Source organism: Lichenostomus cassidix, chromosome 2 (genome assembly GCF_008360975.1).
Source record: "Lichenostomus cassidix isolate B80296 chromosome 2, HeHo_3.0, whole genome shotgun sequence".
Classification (NCBI taxonomy): Eukaryota; Metazoa; Chordata; class Aves; order Passeriformes; family Meliphagidae; genus Lichenostomus; species Lichenostomus cassidix.
In genome coordinates this window covers 115,522,204-115,548,399 of record NC_139482.1, presented here as the reverse complement: position 1 = coordinate 115,548,399, position 26,196 = coordinate 115,522,204, and the positions used below count along the sequence as shown (strand labels likewise).

At 37.5% G+C, this 26,196-nt stretch overlaps 1 protein-coding gene across 10 annotated transcripts in view; it reads left to right on the top strand.

Moving 5' to 3' along the window:
- The first annotated feature begins 5,444 nt into the window (after positions 1-5,444).
- Positions 5,445-26,196, top strand: part of ASPH (aspartate beta-hydroxylase) — a 112,123-nt gene continuing 91,371 nt past the window's right edge. For 6 of the 10 annotated variants that reach the window (XM_085052915.1, XM_085052914.1, XM_085052912.1 and 3 more), the window contains exons 1-4: positions 5,445-5,627; positions 21,897-22,046; positions 22,777-22,821; positions 24,093-24,161. In XM_085052915.1, coding sequence (XP_084909041.1) covers positions 5,567-5,627; positions 21,897-22,046; positions 22,777-22,821; positions 24,093-24,161 — 325 coding nt within the window. In that variant the 5' untranslated portion in view covers positions 5,445-5,566. Of the gene's footprint in view, positions 5,628-11,745; positions 11,811-18,530; positions 18,874-19,381; positions 19,538-21,896; positions 22,047-22,776; positions 22,822-24,092; positions 24,162-26,196 lie in introns of those variants that run through there. The other 4 variants (XM_085052918.1, XM_085052913.1, XM_085052919.1 and 1 more) reach the window with 4 other exon arrangements.

Below are 26,196 nucleotides of genomic sequence, written 5' to 3'. Positions count from 1 at the left end.
CAATCTTCAAGCTTAAGAATCCTAATTTATGGCCAACAGAGGTTTTGGCTTTTTAAACAAACAAAACTCTAGAGCTTCTGACCAGCAATTTTTGCTATTCAGATATGTCTTTTAATATCACTACTTTTGCTCCAGCCTGTACAACAGTCTTGCCAAAGGCAATTGTAGGCTAAAGAACTTTTTAATTCTTTCCCACTTTTGCTAAACAGTTCAAATATCTTGAAAAGTGCAGGCAGTACCTCCAACCTTGAAAAGGAAGGAAAGTACCTTCTGCATCGTGTTTTTCCTGCTAATTTCAGTGGCACATATGATGGCATGTGCTGGGAATGGCTGACTAAGCCATATTCTCTTGTTGCCACTCTAGTGAGGATTGTAACTAAGATAGTTGAAATAATACTGATCCTGGCTTGTTGCAGTCTTTATCTGTAGTGGTTTATTATTTGAGCTCCATCACTTGCTCTCAATGCATCTTGAAGGTATGACCTCAGTTTAAATACCTTTTAAGGCTTATTCCGTTGGTCTTTCACCTTACAAGTAACTGTTACAGGTGCACAAATAAATGTTTATTCTTTTCTACTGGGCACCTCATGCTGTAGGAAACAAATCCACACATTACTGTCCTGGTGCCTAGAGACAGGCCTGACTGACTTAAATTCCAAATATCTTCACAGTTTATGCAAAATCTAGTCCCCAGATTAAAAAAAAATATAGCTCTGAGAAGTTTGCTTCATTCTCAGCTTTTATTACACTCACAGGGATCAATTTCACCTGAATCAGACCTGGCAAAATCTGTAGTAAGACCTCCAGAATCCAAGCAATGCTGTAACAAATCCCAGGCTACTAGGCCACACCACTGATCCAAGGCCAAATGCTATTTGACTTACTCCTTGGTGAGGTAAATACAAATCAGCTAACAAGGAACAAGCTTTTGACCTACGTTTTACCTTAGCAACTTTAAACCAAACTCCACTTCAGCTTTAGCTACACCTGAACCAGACATGTTTCACCTGGCTCAAGTTCTTAGTGTCTTATATTCTGGATTATTACATCCTTCTGAATGCCCCTCCAACAAATGGCTGTCTTCTATTTGTCAGTATCATCAAATATTTAGAAAGTGTCCTAAGTTTCTATAAGAATGCACAAATCTAATAACAGGTGTCTACTGCCATGAAAGTACCGTGAGAATAAGTAATTAATAAATAAATAAAATAGATATTTCCTCCTTAAGAATAACCAACTGAACTACATCTTACTTTACAGCAGGTTCAACTAGCTATAAGTGGAACACCAATACAGACAATGCAGTTGTTTAGGTTTGGAGAACTGAGACACTCTTTACCTTCTTGTCTCCCCCTCTTCCCAAAACATCCGGTCTGTTTCTCTACAAGTGGTTAGTGAATTTTGGCTGATAAATGCAAATGGATGGATGTTGATTCTCTGAACTGCCTGTAACCAGAAGGAGTATCAGCAGTTCAAGTGTCAACTTGATAGTTGAGAAAACAAACAGCAAAACCTGTTCATCACCTCTTTGCCCTATGTTTACCCAAGGCACATTTTTAAACACAGCCTGCTGGTGGGAACACCTTTTCCAACTGGCTAGCAAGGTGCATAGTTCACTCACCATGCACGACAAAAATATTATCTGAACAATCAAACCCTTAAAATTCGAAATGCCTAAGTTTTCAATAGAAAATCTTATACCATCTTGGAGTTTGTAACATATTAGTTTTTAATGCCATCCAGAGAATTCCCTACCTCTTTTCAATGCAATATATTAAGACATAAAATAATTTTCCCCCTCTTGGAGAATAGGCTTTCCCTTAATAATAAATTGAAACTCATTTATTTATGAAAAACATATGTAATTGAATGGACAGCTGTATGTCAATTAGAATGACCAACATACAAATAACAAGGACACCAAGAGAATGAGGATGAACCCTTTAAGCCTTCAATTATCATACTTTTTCAGACAAGAAATGTCAAGGCCTATTAGAAGAATAACAGATGCTTTTATGACAAATTCAGATAAAAATGGAAAGGAATGGCAATAAACTCAGAAAACTATAGCACTGATTTTGGTACAGGTGAAGGAGGATTTAAAATGGATTATTCATCTATGTTACAGGAAGTGAAAAATAGAGGCCTAATTTAATGGCTCCTTTAAATTAATAGATGTCGCTCATTCTTTCATATTAGTATTTCCTCTTTCACTCAGCATCTCTTTTCACTGTTACAGACAGGTCACATATTTCCAGTTCTTTTAGAAATTAGGAGACTAGAGACTGAATCCTCTTCTTGTGTAATTGTTTCATTGCTGCTTCTGCTTATCACCTTGGACGTATTTCTTTCTGTCAAAAAGCAGAGTCACTGTGCTTAAATGAATCAGGACAGCAAAACAGCTATGACTGCACTAATGCAAAGGTATTTAGAGAAACAAAATGCACAGTAAAATCATGCATTTATTTCCCAAAACAGGGCTCATTAATTGGTGGCATTATTTTAATACAATGATTTATGACATGCAGCATAATTTCAATTTAGTTTAGCTGTAGTCTCAACAAGGAGTCGATAAGGACAGCTTGGAGTGAGGGTAAATGTGATTCTTGCCAAGAGAAATTATTTTTAATTTTCTCCTTTAAAAAGCCTGATGCAAGTGGAAAGACTCCAACTGACCACTGTGTGGTCTATCTCAGCCCTTGTCTTTATTCATAATTCCTCTTTTTATTACGTCTAGGTTTTATGGCTTTAATTTTTTTTGTCTTTGCCTCACAAACTTGCTCCTTTCTCATTGTTACATTCTTTTTCTGCCCTGTTTCTTTTCCTCCTACAAACAAAGGTGATATTTATCTTCTTGTGGTTTCCTGCACACCCTTAAAATGCACCAAACATGTAGCTCTAAAACAACTGAGCATATGAAAAAGTGACAAGCCATTCACATGTACCTACCCACACTGTTGGCGTTTCTCTTTGTCACCCTTTCTCAAAAATGACATTTTAAATATTTGCTTCTATTGTCATTATATTCCAGGTCAGAAAGGGTTGTCATATCATTTGTAACAACAGTCACCCTGGTAAATTTAAATCAAATTAGGTGTTACTTTCTCTAAAATAACTGCTATCAAGCTGCCCCAAGCTTCTTCAATAGCACAACATGATCCCATAGCCTGTACCTGAATTGTGCTCAGGTGATTTCAGCAGGAAAATCAGGCCTAGCACTTTCTGCAAATTAATATGAAAGTCTGCTTAGTCCAAAACTATATATCATGATCAGATTTTAAGAAAAAGATTCTCTGATCAGTCGGAGACAATAGCCCCTCTTATCCAACATTCTTTTTCAGTTTAAAGTTGTCCGTGGACCAGGAGGAAAAGGTCTTCCTGATGTTATAGGAGATCAACAGAAACCTCCAAACAACAAGATGACGCAGAAGGATTGTAATCAGCATAAACATACAATACTGTATGAGCATTTGCACCTCTGGGAGTATATTTTAATCTTGCAAGGGAGATTTCTTGGACAGAAGAATTTACAAGCAGGTACTGAATACACCAATTACAAAATGCAGGCAGCTGTGTGCCAAAGTAAACAGAAGTAAGGAATTTGACAGTCCATTTACAGCCAAAACGTTGGTTCACAGCAAAACATTAGCAATATCCTTCTGAGTGTCCCTGCCTGTCCAGTGGCTTCAATGTTCTCAGTATGTCTTTTCTTATCAAACTGCCATTTCCCATAGTATAGCTTCAGGAAACTGTGTCCCACATTAACCACAAACAGCTGTTTTCTCAATTGACAGTAATTGCTACTTGCAAGAACATAGTTACGCATCTATTTTTTACTAATTATTGTTTTTTCAGTAATCCCAGTACCAGATTATAATCTTTTTTCTTGCTTTCCTTAGGACAATTCATTCCTAGCATTGTATTTTCCAATTTGCTGAAATGTTAATAATTCATCCTGTTAGCTTTTCTGTGATAAATTCTACATGGTCATGAGTACATCTACTCCTCCCTAGCAGCTTTTAAACTTGCCTAGCAGCTTTAGCGTCACCAAACAATAGGAAAGCATCTCAAAACATATTAAGTACTTACACATCACGTGAAAATAAGACTCTGGTAAGAGCGCCACAACCACATGAAAAGTTCAGATACTCAATTCTACTGGATACCAATTAATTCACGAGAGATACCAAGAATTAGGCTTCACAGTTTTTGATGTTCCCAGAACTAGTTGCTTTTACTTCTCCTGTCTGAAGCGTTATCAGTGTGTCCACACTGATATCCTGTCACTTGACTAAGCATCTAAGTGCAAACTCCATTTAAAAACACTGATGAATGCTCTCCAGTAAATTACTGTTTCTGGTTAGCTTCATGGCATTACTACCCAAAACTCAGTGCCGACCTGAGAAAAGGCCTCCTTCTCTACCCATCGACTTGTAAAGGCTCTAATCTGCAAAATTATTTGTTTTGACCTGAAACACTGTATTTATGGTCAGGACTCAAAGCTGAGTTTTGATTTTTTCTTTCAGACTTTTAGTGCTATGGCAAACTGGTATTTAACCCAGTCTCAAACCGAATCATTGGTACCAAGAGGCATCCTGAACTCCTGCAAAAAAGACATTTATTTTGTCACAGGCAATTTTAAGTATTTTTAAAGCCTCAAAAAGCATTGTTGGTGAGCTCATCACCTGATGTGATAAACTTCAAACCCTTTCACTTTGCTGGTTGCAAAGGCACTCTCTGGAAGGCTTGGCAAGCTGTTCCATAGAATCAGTCACAGAACGGGTCAGGTTGGAAAGGATCACCGTGGTGCCTTGCTGGTCCAAGCTCCCTGCTCCAGCAGGATCATCCCAGAGCACACGGCACAGGGTTGTGTCCGGATGGCCTTGGAGCATCTCCAGAGAGGGAGACTCCACAGTCTCTCTCGGGGCAGATGTACCGGGGCTTGGTCACTCGCACAGTAAAGAAGGTCTTCCTCATATTCAGGTGGAACTTTCTGTGCATCAGTTTCACCCGTTGCATCTTGTCCTATTGTTTGGCCCCGTCGAAAAGAGCCTGGCTCCATGCTTTTGGCCTTTAGAAATTTATACACACCGATGCTGTTTCCCACAATCTGGGAGTTCATCGGGATGCGTAGCGCGGTTTCAGACGGGGGAGGGAAGCTTTGGGCGGAGTGTCCATGTGAATGCCGCCCTCTCGCCCACCCAGCTCCATCTCCCGACCTTCCCCCTCAGCGCCGGGGCGGCCCAACCCTCGCGAGAGCCCGCGGCTCGCGCCCGCGCTTGCCACGTTCAAAGGCGCCGGCGGCGGCGGGGGAGCGCGGCGGGCGCGCGCAACCAGCGAGCCACCGCCCCGCCCCCTCGCGGCGCCGCCGCCAATCGGAGAGGAGCGGCGCCACGCCTCACTGGCGCGATTGGCTGGCGGCGGGCGCGGGGGCGGGGCCGCGGGGCGCTCGGGGCCGCGCCGCCGTGGCCTGAGCGCGCTCCCGCCGCACGCAGGGCTCGGGTGGCAGCGGCGGCTCCCGACGCGCTCCCGCTCCGCCCCCCTGCGCTGCCCGACGGGAGGTGCGATGGCTTCCCGCAAGAGCTCCAGAGCCGCCGGCGGCAGCCCCAGCCCCAGCTCCAAGAGAGGTGAGCGGTGCCGCTGCTGCGAGAGCGAGGCCGCAGCTCTGCGGGAAGGGACGGGGGCTCCAGCGGCGGCCGGAGCCGGGGGAGGAAAGGGGCCGATGCCGCCTTTCCCGCGGTGCGGGGCAGCCGCCAGGCATAGCGCTGGGATGCTGCGACTGCTCCCCGCCTCTCCCGCCCTTTCCTCCTGCCGGCCACCTCTGGTTCCTCTGGCGCTGCGGGAGCTGGGCAGTGGGACACGCGGATAGATGGCCGGGATGTGTCCCTCGCGTTTCTGCGGTTCCCTGTCCGAGTTCACGTGGACGGGAAAGTTGTCGGGCCTGGACGGCGGGGATGCCCCTCGAAGGTTCCCCAGAGGGATGGGATGAGCCCCGGGCAGGCCTCAGCATCTCTGCGTCTCCCTGGGAGCTCTTCCTCCGGGAGATGGGGTAGAACCGGCATGCCCCCATCTCAGGTCTTTGTTATTCTCGTGTCCCGACTTGGATGTGGAATATCTCCGCAGGCTGACCTGGTTAGGTCAAAATTATTAGGTCTGTTTTAGATGGAGCACCTAAGCTGATGGTTTAGTAAGTATTGAGGCAAGGGAGAAGAATCTCACAAAATGCAAGCAGGAGGGTTTTTCTGAGGCAGTGATTCCCACAGCCCCCACCCCACCGATAGAGAACCCCTTGACGAATCTGACTGTTCACAAACCACTGTGTGTGGACAGTATATGCAGGGAAAGTTTGACGTGATGTAGCATTTCTCAGCATAGCAATACACGCTGGAAAGAGGGGAAAAAAAGTGTCTGTACTTCTGGAGTCACTATGTAGCGATGCGCACTGCACTGGAGAAAGGAGGTGCTTTTACCACACATTGAATGTTTACGTGTTGTGGCTTCTTTGGATTTGATCTTGGTGTGCACAGAGCTCCAGTGATGAAATGTGGGGGCGCCACAGAAATAGTATCTGTCGTCCTTCTTTGCATATAGCAATGATAGGGAGAACAGTCAATTAAAGGATGAACCATATAGGATTAGTTTACCTATCACATGATGAATTAACAGAGAAAGATTTCAAATATACTTAAGCTTTAAAGAGTTTAGAGATAATATTGCAATGTTTGTGCAAGTGAATTTTTAAATTTTATTTTTAAATCCTTTTTTAATTGCTGGCTATGCTGTGCAGTCTATATTAATTACAGTTTTGCTTGGACTGGAGGTGCTGTTATGATCACCCAGTATTAAGCTTGCTGAATACAGATTTTCAATTTTAGTGCATTAAAGACATGTGTCCCTGGTGTAATTTTGAATACTGAACATGGTAGTTAATATTTTAAATATCACTTTAAAGGTGTGTCAATACCTGAAAAATAAATTTGTGGGTAAACTGAATCTCTGAATCTAAAAAGTATTCCATAGGTTTTCATGATCATAGGTCTAAGTAAAATTTTATCTCTTTGTATTAGAAGATATCTTTGAGGGGATGAAGCAGTGTGGGTGATGTGTTAGGTATTCTACTAACGTGTAACCTCTTAAATTTGTTAGTTTCAGACACTCCTAGTTAGAATTCCTCGGACAGCCATAGCAATTACAGCATGAAACTGATGCTATTTTCATAGTTGCAGCTGCAGAAGGAGGTAAGGAATGGTAACTCCTGTGTGAATAAAGGAACAGCTGGAGGAGCAGAGTTCTCACAGCAGCCAGTACGCCTTCCACAGTCAAGGGATGTGAAAATGAGATGAGGAACTGATGGCAAGTAATTGAGACTGTGACGTGTGAAAACCTCAAGTCTGAGGCAGTTTTTGCTTGATAGAAGTATTCACTTTCACAGCAGTTCTTGGGAGAGGATGTGGCTTCTTGCCAAGGCCTTGCTCACAGCTCTCAAACCACTGAGGCTAACAGCTTATTTCAAAATCTGTGCACTCAAGACAATGCCAGTATCTGAAAGTAGTAATCTGCTTTTAGGTTTCTGCATCAGTAAATATTTACAGTAATCTACAAATAGATTAAGTCCAAAATAGTTCTAACTATAGTTTACATAGGTGTTTGCAGGTCGACTGTAATGCTGGAAGTGGAACTAAATATTTTTTGGAAATAGAACTCTTAATTTTTACTTTCAGAAGTCATACACTAGAAGCTGTCAAATAAGTCCTAATTAAAAAAATCTTTGTATTTTAGCTTTATACTGCTGCTTATTCTATGAAAACCACATTCATGGAATTGTATGACTATGCCAGTGATTTTATTTAGAGTACAGAAGTGAAATCCAGGGAAAAATTTGACAGTTTGGGGGTACTTAGAGAGGGAAACATATGTTTATTATTATCTTTACTGGAAAGTTTGGCTGCTTGTCACTAGCCTGAAGAATCCATTGTAAAGACATGGCCTCTCAAAAGTAACAATATCAGTTTTAAACACTAGATGAAGTAAGACATACTTGCTGCATTGTTATTTGAAGCGTCATTAGATGAGGGATGGTTTTATTACAGAACAAATGCATATCACCTGGTCATGAGTCAACTCTCAAATTTCATGAGCTGTGAGATGTGGAAATGTCTTGGGCATTAGCAGGTGCCTGTGGAGAAACCTTCTAGCAAGACTGAGCATCAGCAGCCCAGCTACTTTTCAAATACAACTGGCTGAAAAGATACGGGTTACTTTGTAAGCTATGCTTACTTGTAGAAATCCAGATCATAAGACAACTATTGTTGTGCTGCTGTGTGGTCGTATTGTGTCTTATAGTATGTAAGTGAGGACTTACTTAAACACAATTCCTACTGAAGTTGTGCAATAATTGTTTTCTTTGCATTTCTAATGCCAGGTGGGAGAGCAGTTCTCCATTAAGCTAGGCACTATACAAAACACACATTACCAACACAAGGCAACATCTCTATCTACAGACAACTGTATTTTATATTAAAAACCCCATAATCCTACCTCTGTTAACTCTGAGGCTGTGTAGAGACTTCAGTCTCTATGATGACAAAGAGCTCTGCTGTTGGTTTGTTTAATTTTCTTTAATCTCTACAGTAATGATTGAGAATCTTCTGACACCCCCTACTTTTCTGTGCAAGATCCCAGGAGATGTTAATTTTCTCATTTTGCTGTTTTAACCGTGTGGTCTTCTTATGTGTGCACATATATTGCCAAGTTTTTAACTCCTTTTACTCATCTTTTGGACCCTCTAGTGCCCCTTACTGTAATTATTTGATTAAATTTTGGCTTTTTAACTTTCTTTAGGTTTGTTTGGGGGTTTTTGGGGTATGCATTCAAGGTGTACTTTCCCAAAAGCAATTTTGTGCTGTCATTACCACTTTTTTAGTTAACTGTACCACTTCTAGAAAGAAATTGTATCTGATTTGCAAGACTTTCCGCTTTTTATCTCATCCCTATTGTAAAGACTACTTCAGAGTGTGTTATCTCTGGATGAGCATTGACTTTTTAATTTACCTAAGGAGCAGAGAAAATTTATTGACTAAGCAGGTCACTTTTTGCTGTTGAAGTTCTTTTGTTGGCACTTGGGAACATTGAACTTCACATCAGTGCTTCCAGTGCTTGAAGTGGGATTGCCTGTCCATTCTGTGATCTCTCTCAGCTGTCCAGCTCATTTTCTTACACCATGGGTTCTGTTTAAAAATATGATGCTTCTATCTAAAATTTTGGTCTCTCTAATTTTTGACCTCATATACTGTCCAGTGTACTTTTTTATGGTCTTTGCAGTTGTGTAGTGCACCATCTGATTTCCTGTATTACAATCTATCCATTATTTCCTTCTTCGTGTTAATTGTAATCCTTGGGAAGAAGGGTGTTAAGGTGTTGGAGGTCATAAGTGAGATGTAAATCTGGGATGCTCTGTGGGGCTTAACAAATGTTTTGACTTGTCAAACTGCTGACCAAAAGTAACCAAAGTCCAAGTGTTTGCTGAACCAAAAAGAATTCTCATGATTCAGTTAGTGTGCTGCTCCATGCTTTGATTTGGCTTTCTAAACTCGATGTCAAAATGTTTTCTTGTAACTCTACTGTTTTCTGGATGTTTTCTTGTAACATTCCGAAATATACAGTGAATTGTTATTACTATATTAGAGTTTCTGTAGGTCTGTTGTAGACAAATGAGAAATACTTTGTGCCTTACTGGTGGAAATTGTGTATACTGTTTAAGAAATTCAGCACTGTTTTCTTCTGGAAGTTTATCCTATGGCCTAGTTTAGTTGCATACAACTAGTTGAAGATCTTGAATTTTTACTATTAATGCCAGATACTAATACAAATAGCAAAACCAGACAGCCACACCTTTGTAATTCACCTGTCTGCTTTGGGTCTTATTCAGGGTGAATTTTCTGGAAAACATTTTAACATATATAATTGTAAAATATTATTGTAAAATAGTCAGCCAAAACAAAAATGGTAGCAACAGTAATGGTCCAAACGTCTGTAATTTGCATGGTATAATGCAGCAGTGTGACTGGTGAAATTACTACATTTCCTGATTCTCCTCCCTTATTCTCTATCGTCTTTTTTTTCCTTTCATTTTTTAAATGTCTTGTACAAAAAAGGGAGACAGTGACTCTTCAAACAAGCCAGTTTTCTGGTCTCTGATTAAATGAAAGTGATATAAAAACATTCTTGAAATGGTTAACACCAGGTGTTTCTCAGCTTAAGTGAGCAGATTTTCACTGAAACAGTGAATCCTTGATACATTCTTGATTCATTTGTTTAATACAAGAGTCAAGTGAGCTCTAGAAAGACAACCCTTGAGCTTTATCTGAATGAAACTTTCTCTACCCAATTAGCTGTTGAAAGGTGCAGTGGCTGATTGCCAAGGTTACTCTGCATGTAGAAACAATCAATTTGAACACAGTATATGCTTTTATGCTTTTTTGTTTTTCCCATGTTGCCTGGTATTTGGATTTCTTTCCTTTGCTTTTTCTCAAGTATGTATTATTATTTGGGTTTTAAGATTGATACTGAAGTGTAGAAGGATGGACGTAAATGCAAAGAGCCTGATACTTTCCTCCCTATCTATTTTTCTGCTGAAGAATTCTGAAGCAGTTGGAGATTCCTCTCCAAACTTCCTGAGATGCTATCACTTGATGAAGACATTGAGGTTCTCATACCCCTTTTGATGCTGTGTGGGCTGAAATCTTGGGCCTGCTCTGTGTTTACTAATGGATCATACTGTGTGCAGGAAGTCATTGTGTGCTAAAAGAAATTATTCCTGGTGCTTCAACTATGGAGGAAAGATGCACTTCATGTTGGCAAGGATGTTTGCTTTAATATACTTTTTGAGCATTTTGTGAAATGTTTATATGATAACCTTTTAAGCAGCCTTTTGAGGATAGGGCTTGTTTAAAATGCTAGGCAGAGAACCCAAAGTATCTCTAGTATCAGGGAGACAGGAAGCTGAATTATGTTTTCTCACATTTTGGCAATTACTCTGAGAAAGCACATGAAGATTCCCCATCAGAGGTCATAGCGACTCAATGTTCAGACACCAAGGATGTACATCATATTGTGGGATTAAGAAGTTAATTGTTTTTACCAATTTAATGCAACAAGTCTGCAGTCTGCTTAATCTAGCTTGAGGTTGCTCTGCAGTCTTCCTCTTCTCAGTTAGTGCTTCCCTGTACCTGAATTACTGGCTGTGCAGATGTGATGTGAACCACACAGGGAACTGATAGGCAGAAAGCTGATTTTTTTTTATGCCCTCCCTTTCTGGCTGGGGCTGGCTCAGTGCACAGCTTTATAGAAGGTCATTTGGGGAGGAGGGAAGAGATGACAGTGAGTGGGTGGGCATGAGGGCAGGCTGTGGTTGAACCTGGAGTTTTATGTTCGATCATGTAATCAGGGAGCCATGGTGTGAACACAGGTGACTGTTTTGGCTGGCTATGCTTGTGTAATAGCTGCATGTATAAGGGCTTCAGTAAAGATAACAAAATTTATTAGCAGTAGAAGGCCTATATGTCAAGATTATTTCTAATTACAGTGTATGAAGAGGTGACCTTTCAATAATGCTGTTTCTTTAAACTGAAAACCCCTTGGCTGATCACTTGTATGAAAAGAAAGGGTTTATTTTCAGCTGGAATCACTTTGAAACATGTAATAAGAACTCCTGTGCTAACTCTTATGTTGAATTCTTCATTGTAGAGAGCTTGAGCAATGAAGTTCTGCTTTGCCCCAAGCGGTTCTTTCCTGATGAAGATCACAAACTGGTAACCTGTGTGGTAGCCTGCAGCAATCTTTTTCCTAACTGCATCTGTGGTATAGCTCTTTGCATGGAAAAGTTTTGAGCTATGCTTTGAAGTGGAAATCATAATATGATGTGTCTTTAAATATGTTAAAAATTAAGTATGCAGATAACTATGTACTGAGTGTGAACATAGGGCAGTATGTGTGGTTCAACTTCATTAGAACCTTAAAGATTAAACAAAATTTAGTTTTCTTCTTATGGAGTTGCTCTCATACTATGCATGTACTTAACCTGATGTAATAAATGCTACCAAGTTTTTTGTTTGAAGACTTTCTTTACAAAGCATCTAATAGCTACAGGGGGTTGTGACTATTCAGTAGTGGTTTTCTGGTTTTGCAGTTTTATTTCCTGAGGTTCTGTTTGTTATTTGACAGTTAATTACTAATGCAACATAAGTCACTTTGTCATTCCTCACGCTGGTGTTTTTTAAATTTAAAACTTCTTATAGAAAGTTCACATAGTTTGTAACTGTAGTCCTATTTCTTTCCATAGTAGCTACAGGACACTTAGTAACTAGAAGACACAGATACATCTTTTGAAGCAAGAAGGTTCTGTAAACAGCAATTTCTCTGCAACTGAGATCTCCTAACAGCAGATTTTAATAACGAAAGAGCTAAACCAACATAGTCTGTTTTCTTTATTTTGTGGCTTAATTAGGACTTGTTGCTAAAACAAATTGATGTGACCCACATTACAAGGTAGGAAAATGGAACAAGGAAAAAATACCCTTAAATTAATGCCAGCGTGTTATGTACGGAGATGAGGATTTTCAGCCTTATGTAATAGAATCTTTTTTAAAGGTCACCAGCAGCAAAATTTGCATGTTCTAGGCCCAAGTATTTCTTGCATTTCCTCTCCACATTTACCTTCCCTGAACTTTGCTCTGTCCTAAATACAGCTAACTATTTAATTAACCTAGTAATTATGTAGGACTGTTGGCTACATTAAATCACTGAAATACAAGATGGGTAGATTATATAATTTTAGATCTTATTTCCAAATGTTCTGTGGGAGCGATCTGGTTAATCAAAATAGCAGCTCTTAAAAATCTTTAAGTAATTTGTACAGTTAAAATCAGTATTAATTTTGTCTACTCATTGGTGTTACAGGTAGAGATATTGTTGCTATAGCAGGAGGCAAACTAAATTTTCTTTTTAAGCATGTGGTCTTAACCTTGAACCACTTGGTGTGATGGTTGACTCAAATAAGTTTACAAGATGCACATTCAACATTCATTTTTTGTCTTTCAATCTATTTTGTGCTTGTATACTCATTAAAACAAAACTAGAGAAAATTGACTGAAGTGTTTGGTAAAAATATGTACTTTTCTGTACAAATCTATTTAGAATAGGTAAACATATAACAAAATATTTTTGTTGCTTTACAGGACTCCTGCTGTTTGTTTTTTTCCCCTCCAGTGCTAACTGTCTAAGCCTGTTATTGTAGTATTTAAGTTTGTGTAGAAAAGGTTTAAAAAAAAAAATCCAAAGTATTCAGATAGTGATAGATGCATTAAATATTGCTTCAGATATATTTGTGTTGATAGTATTCAGTGTAAAACTCGAATTTCAAGTTGTAAGCAATGTTGTTGCTAGTCATTTAAGCTGTGTGCACATCTGTGTGTATTTCTTCCTTGTAATAAATCCTGCTTGAGGAAGTACCCCAAAACATATTAATCAAAATAACCAAAAATTAAAAGAAAAAGCCAAAACCTGGCTTGGACAAAATTGGACTAGGTTTTGAAAGTGATCATCTATCACATTTAGAAATAAAGCAGGTGCAGATTCAGGATGTTCTCTTACGAATATGCATCTCTGTATTCTTTTCTCCTTCTCTGACTTCAGTAGTTATCCTTAGATAAAAAAGGCTTGAGAAGAAAGTTGTTAAGAGCAGGAGCTCTGATGGGGCAAACAGCTGGTCTCTCCAAACCTCACTGAGAACTGTGAAGCCAGCACTGCAAGTAGAGTCCACTGCTTTGCTGTATTTAGAACAAGTGCTTTTGACAAGTCTCTTTGAAACTGGGCAGCCTCCTAGGACAGAATTTCTCAATAAATTTCTCCTTTTATTTGTGACTATTTTAGAGACAAATCCTTAGGTTTTTAAAAAAGCCCAAGCAACCAACAACCCTGAAGACAGCCATTATCGTGATGGGGTTTTTAAGTAGATTTCTTGTGAATAAATGTTATTATTTTTGATTTGCATGTATGTCTTAGAAGAATCACGTAAATGGAAAGCAATTTGTTTACAGTCAAGAAAAAAATGTAACTACTGAAAAATAAATAAATTTTAAAAAAACCCCACCTTGGGAATGGTGCTTAACACCAGTCAGCCAGGTGATAACCTTACTTGTGTTTTGGTTTTTCTTTTTTCTGAAGAATAATTAATTCTGACTTACTAGCAAATTACCTTACCTTGCAACTGAAAAACTTTTAAATATTTTGCTTCTTGTGAATCAGAACGTTATCTCTAGGCTTAAAAGCACCTTGAAATATAGCAGCTTTTGTTCAGAAATGGGGTTATTGACTACGTCTTTAACTGAATATAAAACAGGTTAAAACCTATATGTGTCTATTTTACTTGAAGCATATTTTCAGATAATAGAACTGCAGATCTGATTCTTGGGGAACTAAAATGGCTGCATTCTTATACCTTTGGGTGTACTTAAAAGTGTATTTTAGAACTACAAAGAAGTGTTCCCTAGAGGAGAGAACTGAGTCTGGTCTTTCCCATCCTAAGTGTGGAGTTCAAGGAGATCTTTCAATGGAGTCACTTCATCTCTTGAAGGGAGGAGCTTCCTTTCACTAGGGAAGTTCTGCAGGGTGCTTATGATCCTAGAGGTTTTTTGCATATTTTGTGATGCATCCATTTTTTCCCCATTTATTTGTTTTTTCCCCTCCAGTTGGCCATTCCCAGCATCTCCACAATCAGCCTGCTTTGTTGTCTAATCCTGAATTTATGACTTTGCTCTTGCTTTCAGTATTTATGTTCTACAATTGTTTGTATAGTAGGATATTTTACTATGAAAAATATTTTAGGGATTGAAAATTAAGGACCATAAAGGTTTATGTTTGGATTGACTATATGTGAAATAAGGAAAAGTTACTCAAATACTGATGTAAAAATCTGTTAAGTGTCTGCAGGAGAGCCAACATTGCATTCCATTTAGTTAATTTTTATTTGAAATTTACATTCTGGTCTTTGTGTTTCCTTTCAAGCTAATGCTTTTTCTGTTCCATCTGTTTCCCTATTCCTAGTCAGTAAGTTTCTGATCTAGATTATTAAAGTCTTTTGATAGCATGCAGAGATATCTTTATAACCATATAGTCTATGTTATACAAAGTTCAGACCAGGGATCTAGTTTTTGATGATAAAATAATTAAAAAAGTTGATTCCTCCCCCTCCTAATTTTCCTTAAGGTTGTAGTGCTAAAGAAAATTTCTTAGAAACTAAAAGGAAAAATCAATTTTCTATTGCAAAGAATTTTTATTGAATTTATTGAAAATAAACCTTTACCTTAAATTTTAGATCTTACCTCTAAAGACCCTGCTGCCATGATTGTTTGTAAAACAAACATTTCTGAGTGTGGATATTGGTGAAAATTTACGGTTGGAATATTTAATGAATGATATCATAAGTATTTTAGTAATAATCTCTGTTCCATCTGTAAAGTAAACACAGAGAAAACAGTAACTGTCTCCCTTTAAAAAATAAATAGAGTTCATAAAAGCAGAGATTTTTCCATTGAAAGTGTATTATTTTACCCTTGATGTAGAATAACACTGAATAAAAATAGAAGATGAAAATAATTTTTATTTCAGGATAGCACTTGGAATCATTATGGTGTAGGGACATCTTAGAATGCAACAGTTCAATATGTGCTTATTAAGTCAATTATAAAATACATATTACACAAAGTTTATGTGTGTGTATACGCTTACATGACCTGTCTCTCAGCAGTGAGAGCCAAAAATATCTTGTACTTTAATAGAAAGGGGAAAATAGTATCAACAGAGAAGGCTGTGAATTTTCTGAGATACTTCAGTCAAAATACTTGTTAGTGACTCAACCCAAAAAACTGTGTAAAATCATTTTAAAATAATTACCTGCAGTTCTATTACTGGAAATGGATTGTAACAGTTGCTTTATCATTAATCATATTGGAAAAGATAGTTTGGCAAAAATTTCAAGCAGTTGGAGGCCATGCTCATGAAGTAGAGATTGCTTTCTTTCTTTGCTCTTGTGCTAGTTAGTTCTGTTCTACTGGTGATATGGTGGTTCTTTTGTACTTTATTTTAGCTTTTTAATTCTCTCCCGTATCTGCTTTTTATCACACTGCATTTTGTTCTTAAAGCAACTTGCTCTAAAGTCTCCCTGTAATCTAGCTGATTGATAGATTTTACTTTGGAAATATGGTTTTTAGTTATTTCTTTGAGGTTAATGTTTTATTGATTTTCCTTTTAGTGTGTATTTTTAATTTCTAGTAATTGCCTGCTTGTGTGCCCCCTTATCCTCAAGTGATAAACCATAATTTCTTCCATATTACTTCCTATTCACCTTTGTGGGAAATAATTATACACATTACAAAACCTTAGCTTGATGATTTGAAGCCTGACATTTTGTGTTCATAATTGACTACTTTTTTCCCCTCTAAACTTCTTTGCTTGCACTTTGGTAGTGATCTAGAGGTGTAACTAATGCTGCTTGTCTTAGTTGTCAATTATGCTTTTGTAAAATTAATTAAAATAAATAGACTGTATTAGTTAGTACAACTAACTTGAAACTAGCTCTTAAATTTCGGCTGTATAAATCAGGTGAAGAATAGTAACTTTGTTAGTGTAGCAATTTGAATTGCTTGAAAAAGACCAAGCAGTCACAGCATTTGGACACAGTAGAAATGTGACACTGTAAGAAGTCTGCACTGGTGACTTGGCTATCCTAATCTTGAATTGTAAGTAGATATGTTTTCAACTCAATCTTTGCCTTTCGTAAAACTAACCAAAATTATATAATTTAGTATTTTGAGCTATCCTTGGTTCATCTCTCTTTTGGTCTTTTTGCCTTCTGATGAGTTTGAAAAGTTTCCCTATTTGAGGTCCATAATAGCCTCCCTTTTCAGGATGGAAGATGTTTGTCATTCTTGCAATCAATTGACTTTTAAAGCTGTGGGTACTTGGCTAAAGGTCTACATATATAAGTAAGTTCAGATTTGGAGTGTACATTTGAAATTAATTTCCTGATTCTCTCAGCTCACTTACAAGCTTTGTGCTTGTTGTCCCTGAATAGAATGTGCTCACTTAGGTCTGACTGAAAGATGCAAAAAGGTGTTCTGAAATAATTATGGGCATTCAGCTGGTAAGTTCTAGTTCAGACTAATCCCCCTAAAATATGTATTAATGGACTGGAGGTTCTCAGCAGCAGTTAAATGCTTTATGAATACACTTGTAGTAAGATGTGGTGTCTGCAAATGCAAGTGCACCTGAAGTAAAGTTGCAATGAGTTGCCTAATCTGATGCCTGTGAAAATACTGTATGGTTTATATACAACAGAAAACGTATCATTGCATGTAAAATTATTTTCCTTAATAATTTTGATTTCTCCATGCTCGGTTGCTTTCACTCTGTAATTTTTGCCCCTGATTTGCTCTTAATTGCTTCTGCATCACTTACATTATTCAAAATTACTAGTCAGGAGGTCTTTCTTAAAGCATCTGATCTGTTTAATGTATACAAGTGGCTTTAAAGATATTTAAAAGATTCACTAGTTATAGAATCAACTGCCTGTAATTCCTTTCCATTCATTGGAAAAGTCTTAGGCTTTAGTGCTGTTTCTCAGTTTTTCTCCTTTGAACTGTTGGGAATTGCATTTGGTAATTAGTTGCTAGATGTTAAAAGCACAGGAGGTATGTGTTGTTTTTCAAAGTAGCTGTATCATTCTTCTGTTCACTCCATCTACCTGACAGCTAGACAGAAGAGATAGAAGGCAGAGTGCTAGACTCTATGGGTTCTACTAGGGTTGTACTGAATGAGAAATTAGTTTGTTTCTGACTTCCACCTAAAGGGAGCTGGCTTTTTTTTTGATAAAGAATGGGAAAAGAATAGTTTGCTAAAATTGAAGATGTAAAAAAAAATTGAAAAGTGTATTAATGGGTTTTTCCTTTTTTTCTGGTCCTTAAGAAGACAATGTATTGGTGATTAATCATTTATACTAGCTTTAAACTGTACAGACTGTGCATGTTGTGAGAATTTAAGGGAGGGAGGTGTGTGAGATGAGTTAGTGTTAGCCCTTTCTGGAAGGGGTCTGCCAGAAGCAAATGCAATGTGTACAGTTCTGATATGAAAATTCTTTGGCAAGAATGCATGAGGTTGGTTTCAAGTAATTCTTTTAGAAGACTCAAAACTACATTATAGAAATTAGTTGGCTCTTTTTTCTTAAAGTAGTGAGCAAGTTTCAAATGAGCAGTCTCTGCAGGATACTCAGGGAGCCTGGTAGAGGAGTGCCAACATGGAGAAAGTTTCTTGGATGAGGGCCAGCTTAGCAAATGCAAGCAGGCAAGCTTTGTGTCCAGACTTGTGTTTCAGCTTATGCACATGGATTTTAATGTCCTCAGAGCTCAGGCACTGTGGCATAAATCGCAGCAAAAGTACTACAGTACAATGTGCTCGGTTTCATTCGCTGTTGTTTTTGATGTTGGAGGATTAAGGGGAGGGGAAAGGATCAACTACCCAGGATGCTCTGTTTAGAGGAGTAAGTGAATTTCATTGTCGTCAGAACTAGATTGCCATATGAGTTCTGAAAAGCATTTGGCTCCTGAGGATAACTGCTCTAAAAATAGATTTGGAGGAGAGGTTTCTCTTGGGTCCAGTTTCGGGTTCCAGCTGAGCTGGCTTTAGGAAACTTGTTTGCTCCTGTTGCAAGACTACAGTGAGGATATTTCTTATTCTGCCTTCAGCATTAATTTTTGGAAATACTGACACACTCGCTCAGTTGGTGGAAATCGAGCTCTAATGTTATGGCTGACGACACAGGTATAATCCTAACCTTTTTTTGTGAGCAAATGGAAAATGTGTACTTGCTATTACCAGTTATGTCTGATTTTATAATCAGAAAAATAACTGCTGTATGGCTTACTGTTGTATGCTGTCTTGCCAGTTTGCTGTTCTAGTCTGTGTTACAGGCTGCCTCTGGTCTCTTTGATTACATGTTCTCTGGATTAGAGGTATTCCATCAGTTTATGCCATGTGGATAATAGTAATTGTAATTTTTTGCCTAATAGAGCATACGTTAGCATAGGAGACATTGTTTTGCCTTCAGATATCTGACTTCAAAGTTATTTTTGTAGTATGTAAAATTGCTAGGTGTCTTGAAGGTAAGCTGAAGTAAAAAGGTTTTCATACATTTTTAGCTAGATGTGACTTAGTGAGTACCAAGTGAGGTGTAAGATTTTATAGATTTGCTGTTGAGCAATAGACTGTGCTTTAAGACTTTCTGATATCTGCATAAAGACATCTGGTGGTGTAAGCACAGGCTTACCAGATATGGCAAGTGACCTACTTCTGGCATGGCTGGCAGCATGTGCAGGGAAAGGGCTTGAGTTGAGAATTAACTGTTTAGAATGAGCTCTGAGCCGGCTTCAGTCCTCGCAGTGTTTTGTTCTGACCCTGTATGTAGCATTATTTGTGCAGATCATAGGTAAATTTTTTGTTACATAACCTCCGTTTATATAAAAGAGTTGCGTGATCAAGCTGCCATGGTTGAGTTGTGATTCAAGAGTTTTTTAAATGATTTTGCTATAAGGTAGAAAACCACAGCGTAAAAATATATCTTTGTGATTATTGTGAACTACATTATTGTAGCAGAATCTGTTTTTGAGGAATTTGCATGAAGCAATCTTTTATACTGGAAAAAATATGAATAGCTCTGCTTGATTACTTAAATAAGTTATCTTTTTTTTTCATTTTCCTGTTCTGCTGATATGTAAACCTTCCTTCTTCAGAGGCAACTAGCAGTAAATGGTAGAAAACAGTAAGGCAAATGAGTGTGAAAGGCAGTAAGATCCTCTTTGCTCTTTGCTCTAGAACCAAGTTGCAATCTGGAATCTTTGAAATCGTTTTTAACCTAAGGATTTAATTTTAAATATATACAAACCTTTCATTGGCTGCCTTGATACACAGGTGTAGTGAAGCCCTGCTGTTACATGTTGTAGTTGTTTATTTCTCAATATTAACATTACCAGCTCAAGAGTACTGTAAATAATTTTCATACAGTTGTGTGTATTTCTTAATGCAGATGCTGCTTGTCTGTCCCTCAGTTTTCAGGCTACCTATACATTTCCCACAAGAGAGATGTTACAATGAGCTGTGTATATGGACCCCGCAAATATGTAGGAAAGTAGAAATTCTATATGCCTGATGTGAGGCTAAGTTGTCTCAGTTTCTTTCTGAATATTATTGGGCATTTGTGTTTAATGTAAGAAAGAAACTAAATAGTTGGTGTTTGATCTATGAAGGGAGTAGTCTTAATAAAAGAATTCTTCAATAAAATGCTGAGTTGAGTAAGAGTTGATGTGGGTCAGTGGTTTTTTTTATTGGTCTGAACTCAGTATATAGCACAATGAATGTAATAAATGAGTATTTTATTACAGCTGTAAACCTGATGGCAAGCAGGGTCAGAAAGTACTTATATATAGTTCCTGCTACAAAAATAAGTCAGTCACCCATGTCTTATTACTTATCTTTCAGAGCTACGCCATTTATTGTAAAAAACAATTGTGTTTATACATAATTTCTGAGAGTATTTTTTGTCTTTTTCTAAGATCAGTATTGGTAAATACATCAAAGATGACTTGTACTCAGTGTGATAAAGATAACTCCTTACCTTATAATAATATTTATGACAAAGATTCTTGAAACATTCTTTAAAACATGTAAGAAATAGTTTTGCTTCAATAACTGAGCCTGCATGTGGCTGAACAGGCAAAAGTTGGTTCTTAGAGTGAAATGGAATAGACAAATGGGCATGAAACTGCAGCCAAGTGCCACCCTTGCAGCAGTAATGTCAGGGGACAGAAGAACAGACCTTGAGCTTTGGAGGAAGGACACAGACTTGAGCTTTGGAGGAAGGACAAAGACAGGCATGTTTTTGGGTACATATTTATTTCCTATATGTCCCTCTTTCTTCAAAGTACTCCTAAAACAACAGACCAAGCATTTATGTCTTCTCTAGTGATGATGCCCATTTGAAACTTGCTACACATATGCTAGGTCAAGGTCTGTCTTTCCCAGTCATTTGTTTACAACTACATGTAACTTTTAATATACATTTTCTTTCCATAGGCACAGTTGTAAATGAAATTGTGATTTGTGTTGTATCTGTGTTCCATCCTTTTACTTGTATGTTCCATAGGATTGGAATTCTAGAGTTATTTAGTATGGAGTGAATTTCTAAGCGTCAGGGAAGATGGTTTTAGTTGGTAAAGGATCTGAATTTGGAGTCTTATCTTTAACATAGTCCAGGTTTTAGTGTTTTCTTAGGCAATTTGAATTGTCATGTTGGTTCTGTGAGCTATTTCAACTCAAGCTATTTGAAACTCGTTTTCGGAGAAATGCTTCTTTTGGAAAGCTTTTCTGGTGGCCATAGTGTCCTCTGCTGGCAGTCTGGGAACTGCGGGGAACAAATGCAAAGCATCTCAAAAATGTGAAGCTCTGTGTAAATACACATCAAAGGGGGAGGTCGAGGCAGAATTCCTAACTAAGTTGTAAGACAAATTAGATGGGGGCTTTTGGTGTTTGGCTGGTTATGAGGCTTTTGCTTAGGTAATGATCAAGCTTCTCAAGGTAATTCACAGTGAAATGAAAAGCAAGTGAAGGTGGTGAAGTTTAAAAAAAAAATCAACCCAAAATCGCCACAACAACAACAAAACTTACAAAAAATTGTTGCTTAAATGTCTTGTGTTCTGTGTAGTCATAAGCAACAACTTTTAATAATTGTATCCTTGTTAATAATATTCTAATTCTTACATCCATTTTTCCTTCTTGTCTTATTTTAACAGAGACTAAACATGGAGGAAGCAAGAATGGAAAGAAAGAAGGCTTCTCTGGAAGCTCATTTTTCACCTGGTTTATGGTAATTGCTTTGCTGGGAGTTTGGACATCAGTAGCAGTTGTCTGGTTTGAGCTTGTAGATTATGAAGAAGTTCTAGGTAAGAATTTTAAATCTCAAGATCTTTGTAATAATATTATGATATGCATTAAATGAATGCCATTTTATATTTGTAGATAGATGATTTGTCTACTGCAGTGTTTGCAAATGACCTACATGAAAAGAATAGGCAGTGTAGTTCAAACCATATGTTAATGCTGAACACTATTATGATGTTAAAATGGGATTCTCATAAAAGGGTATGAACATCCTGCAGGATCTCTTTGTAACATGTATACTGTAGTTCATTTGAGAAGTCAGCTAAATATGCAGTTTGAATTTAAGCTCTCAGAAACTCCCGGCAGTGGTTGAAAGTGGGGAGCTAATGTTAGCTCTGCTCTGACGGACTGTGGTGCCTGTAGGGTCAGGACAACTGATCAGTTATCCTCTCACAAATGAGATGTTGAATGACCTCAGTTTTAAGCTTATAGCAGTGATAATTTTGTCTCAATATGACAATTTTAGATAGTACTGTTAATATAATATTAAAGGCTGCACATTAATATCTCACATTTCAAGATGTGTGTCCATAGCTGTTGCCCCTGATGTTGTAGGATTCAACATGCACTTTTGCAACTGGTGGCTTTACAAAATTTACAAATCTGTTGGTACATGATTTTTTTGATCTGGACTGATTTTTTTGGGGTTTTTTTAAGAGAAGCATCTGGTTTGAAACTTAATTGGGTCTAGTAATGCAAATAATGTTTTTTGTATTTTTACCATGCATGCAGCCAAAGCAAAGGATTTCCGTTATAACTTGTCAGAAGTCCTACAAGGTAGGATATTAGAGAAGTAATCTTGCTTTACAGTCCCTTGGCTGAAAATTTTGGTTTACTTGATTATGGGTTTAATTATTTTTAAGAATTACTCTTCTTCTGCAATGACATGAAGCTCAGTCATTTCTCATCTGTCTCATTCTTCATGGTTTTGAAGATAATATAATTCTTATTTCTAGAGAGTTACATTTTTGCACCAGTCTGCTGTGTTTGTCCATAAACTGATACGGCTCCTTTCTAATGGGTTGCTTCCACACAATGGTGATGGACATATTTTTGTCTATTCTAGACCCAAGTCTGAATTTTTTCTTCCACAAAACTGTTTTCTGATTTTCTAAGTACCATATTAAGAACTATATTTTATTTGTTTTGATAGCAGGAAAGTTCTGCCTCCATTTAGAGAATGACAAGTGTAGTAAACTGTCAAACTATAAGGACACAGAGTTCTGCAAACTCTGCAGAGTTTGATCCTGTTGAAAGTTGTGTCTGAATTTTATCAAGCCTATAATTAGATAACTCTCTACTTGTTTGGTGGTCCCAGGACACTTCAAATCCTGGATAGCACAATTCTATACTGAAAATGCTCTTTTAATAGAAACTGAGTTCTCCTTTTGTATATACTTAGGGCTGATAGAGTTGCAGTTTCAAAAACAAAAAGTGAGAAAACTGATTTATTAGTCGTATATGAAAGTATGGACAACTTTTTTTGTCTGCATGAAAGGTTATAGAATTCTTAGTAAAACTGATGAATGGTTTTCCTTTGTCTGGGAAAGGACAAGTTACTTTCTATTAACTTGGCATGAAAAATTATATACCTATACACGTATCTCTTTTCAGAGAATTTAGAATTGCAGGAAGCATGTAATCAGAAAACAAATGGTGATTATTTTATTAATTTTTGTTTTATTGTTTTCCCTCGAACATGTTGTATGTTTCTTGTGAACTTAAATTTTATTTTGAGCAAAGCATGTCCACGTCAAATACATAATTACAAATTTGTTTTAAATCTGCAGGCTGCCAAATAAATGTGCAGAGAAAAAGACAAAGTCGTGTTTGGTCTCAAGTCCGGGAAATACAGAAAGATACTTGAAATATTTGTAATATTTCCCGGGAAAGTTAAAATGTGTTTAAGAAGATTACGGCTAAAAAACATATTACGGTTAAAAAACATATGATAACCACTTAGCATTAACAGTCAACCATTGCACATTGTGCTGGAAACAAATGGCCAAATCCCTAATTGTCTTTTCTTCCTCTCTTTGCACTTCTAGGCAAGCTTGGGATATATGATGCTGATGGAGATGGAGATTTTGATGTGGAAGATGCTAAAGTATTGCTAGGCAAGTACAAATACAGGTGGAACAATCTATATAATTTAGTTGGTGTGATCATGTTTGGTTTTGTTTTTTTAAGTCAAAACAATATTTCTGGTTTGTTTGGGGTTTTTTCCTAGCTTTAAAACTTATATTGATTTAATTGTGATGGGTTTTTTCTTAATGCAAGTTGTAGAATTGGGTGTGTACCACATAGAAATTTTTCTTCTTTTTCTTCTAATGCAGCAATTTAGTGGAAAGCATTTAATTACTTACAGGGTGATTTTGAAATTAGGTGGTTGATGCTGCTGTATTGAATGTTGAAAAATGGTTGTGATTATTAATTAATTTATCAGATGCAGAACCCAAGATGCTTCAAGAGTGAAAACATTGTTTATGTTAACATTCAGCCAGGTCCACTTGAAAATGACTATAAATGTGCCTTTGTACTTCTTAGATAACTGTTTGTGTAGTGTATATTTGTACTGTCTTTCCTCTATTCTGAATTCTCCACAAGTCTGTTCATTTTCTTTGCCCTTCAGAAATAGCACATGACATGAATTCTTCTTCTCTGACATTGAAACACTGGGTTTAGGTTTCTGTTCCTTGTAATTTGTGAGAATGTCTTTCTGCTCACTGTACATCTTCAAAGGGACATTTCAGTCACTAGACATGCTTTATGATATTGTTCTTTACCTACATCTTTTAAAGCACTGCCTTCTTCACTTTAGAGTCAAGGATTGGATAGATAATCTTGTATACCTGATGGTAGAAAGTTTACTTGATTCACTTTTCTTTAGTTGGTTTGTTCCAATTTAAACCTATGCTGAGCACGCAAACCTGTCAAATTAAACAAATGAACAAAACAACAAAACCCCCAGCATAGTAACTGATAGCTTGAGCAGAGGACAAAATGGAATGTATCAAGCTAGTCAAGGTTATCAGTAATACATTAGGATGTTACGGTTTGCTGTTTGAAATTCATACTCCTTAAAAATCAGTTTATCATAATTTTTTTCCCCTACTTTTATCTGGAGAAATTAGCAAGTCTTTGGGAGGATGTGTGTTCATTTGTTTAATCTGTTCATGGTTTATGGAAAACCCATGTAATCAACTGAATCAGTTTACAGTTGTGTGAATGTGAGAGTCAGTCCAAAGAATCTCCAGCACTCTGAATGGCTTCAGAGCTACAGATTGGGTGTTAATTATAACTGGTGACTAAGATAATACGTGGTATAGTTATAATCCTGGTCTTTCTTTGTCTATTCTGTAGTGTGTAGAAAGTGGATATCTTTTTCTTGACAGTCATATACAGCCAGAAACATTCTGCTGCTGTGTTACATCTCTATTGTATGCAGCCTGATACAGCTGGGAGTTCTGCCAGTGCATGAAAGTGTTTCTATTCTAAGCTTGTCTTATCATGCATTTAAACTTTATACTTCAAACGTGACATTAAAAGGTCACAGATCAAAATTTATTTTTATTATTTTTGAAAAGTTGCTCAGAAATAGGATTTAGTGTGATTTAAATTTGAGAATAATTTTTGCAGTATGGAAGAAATTACCAATTTTTCAGTTTTGTGACACTAAAATTATGAATATGAAAATAAATTTTTTTCTAGTAAATAGCATATTATATTATTAACTGAACTTCCCTGTAAGTTACTGTGCTTGCTTGTATTTAAAATTTAATATGAAATAAAAAAAGAGCACCACAGTGCAGACCAAAATTATTTCATTGATGCAGAAGCTAGAAGACTGGATTCCCTCTTAAGGAATTTGTCTTCCAGAATTAAGTCTTTGTAGTAAAGGAAATGGTATAGTAAGCCTATATTCAACTGCATTAAGGCAACTTTCTGAATATTGAATGCAAAGCTCCTTCTCTCTAGGAGGATTTTGATAGTACATATGCTGTATATGAAGACTTACTACTTTCTGGGATTTTTTTTCTGGGTCAGACTGCCGTAACAGCAAGTGGTTTCTCTGCTACAAAAGGAGTTACTGCAGTTTGATATTTAATGATAGGAATTCATATGCTTTTTTCTTTCCTGTTCTTTTTGCTG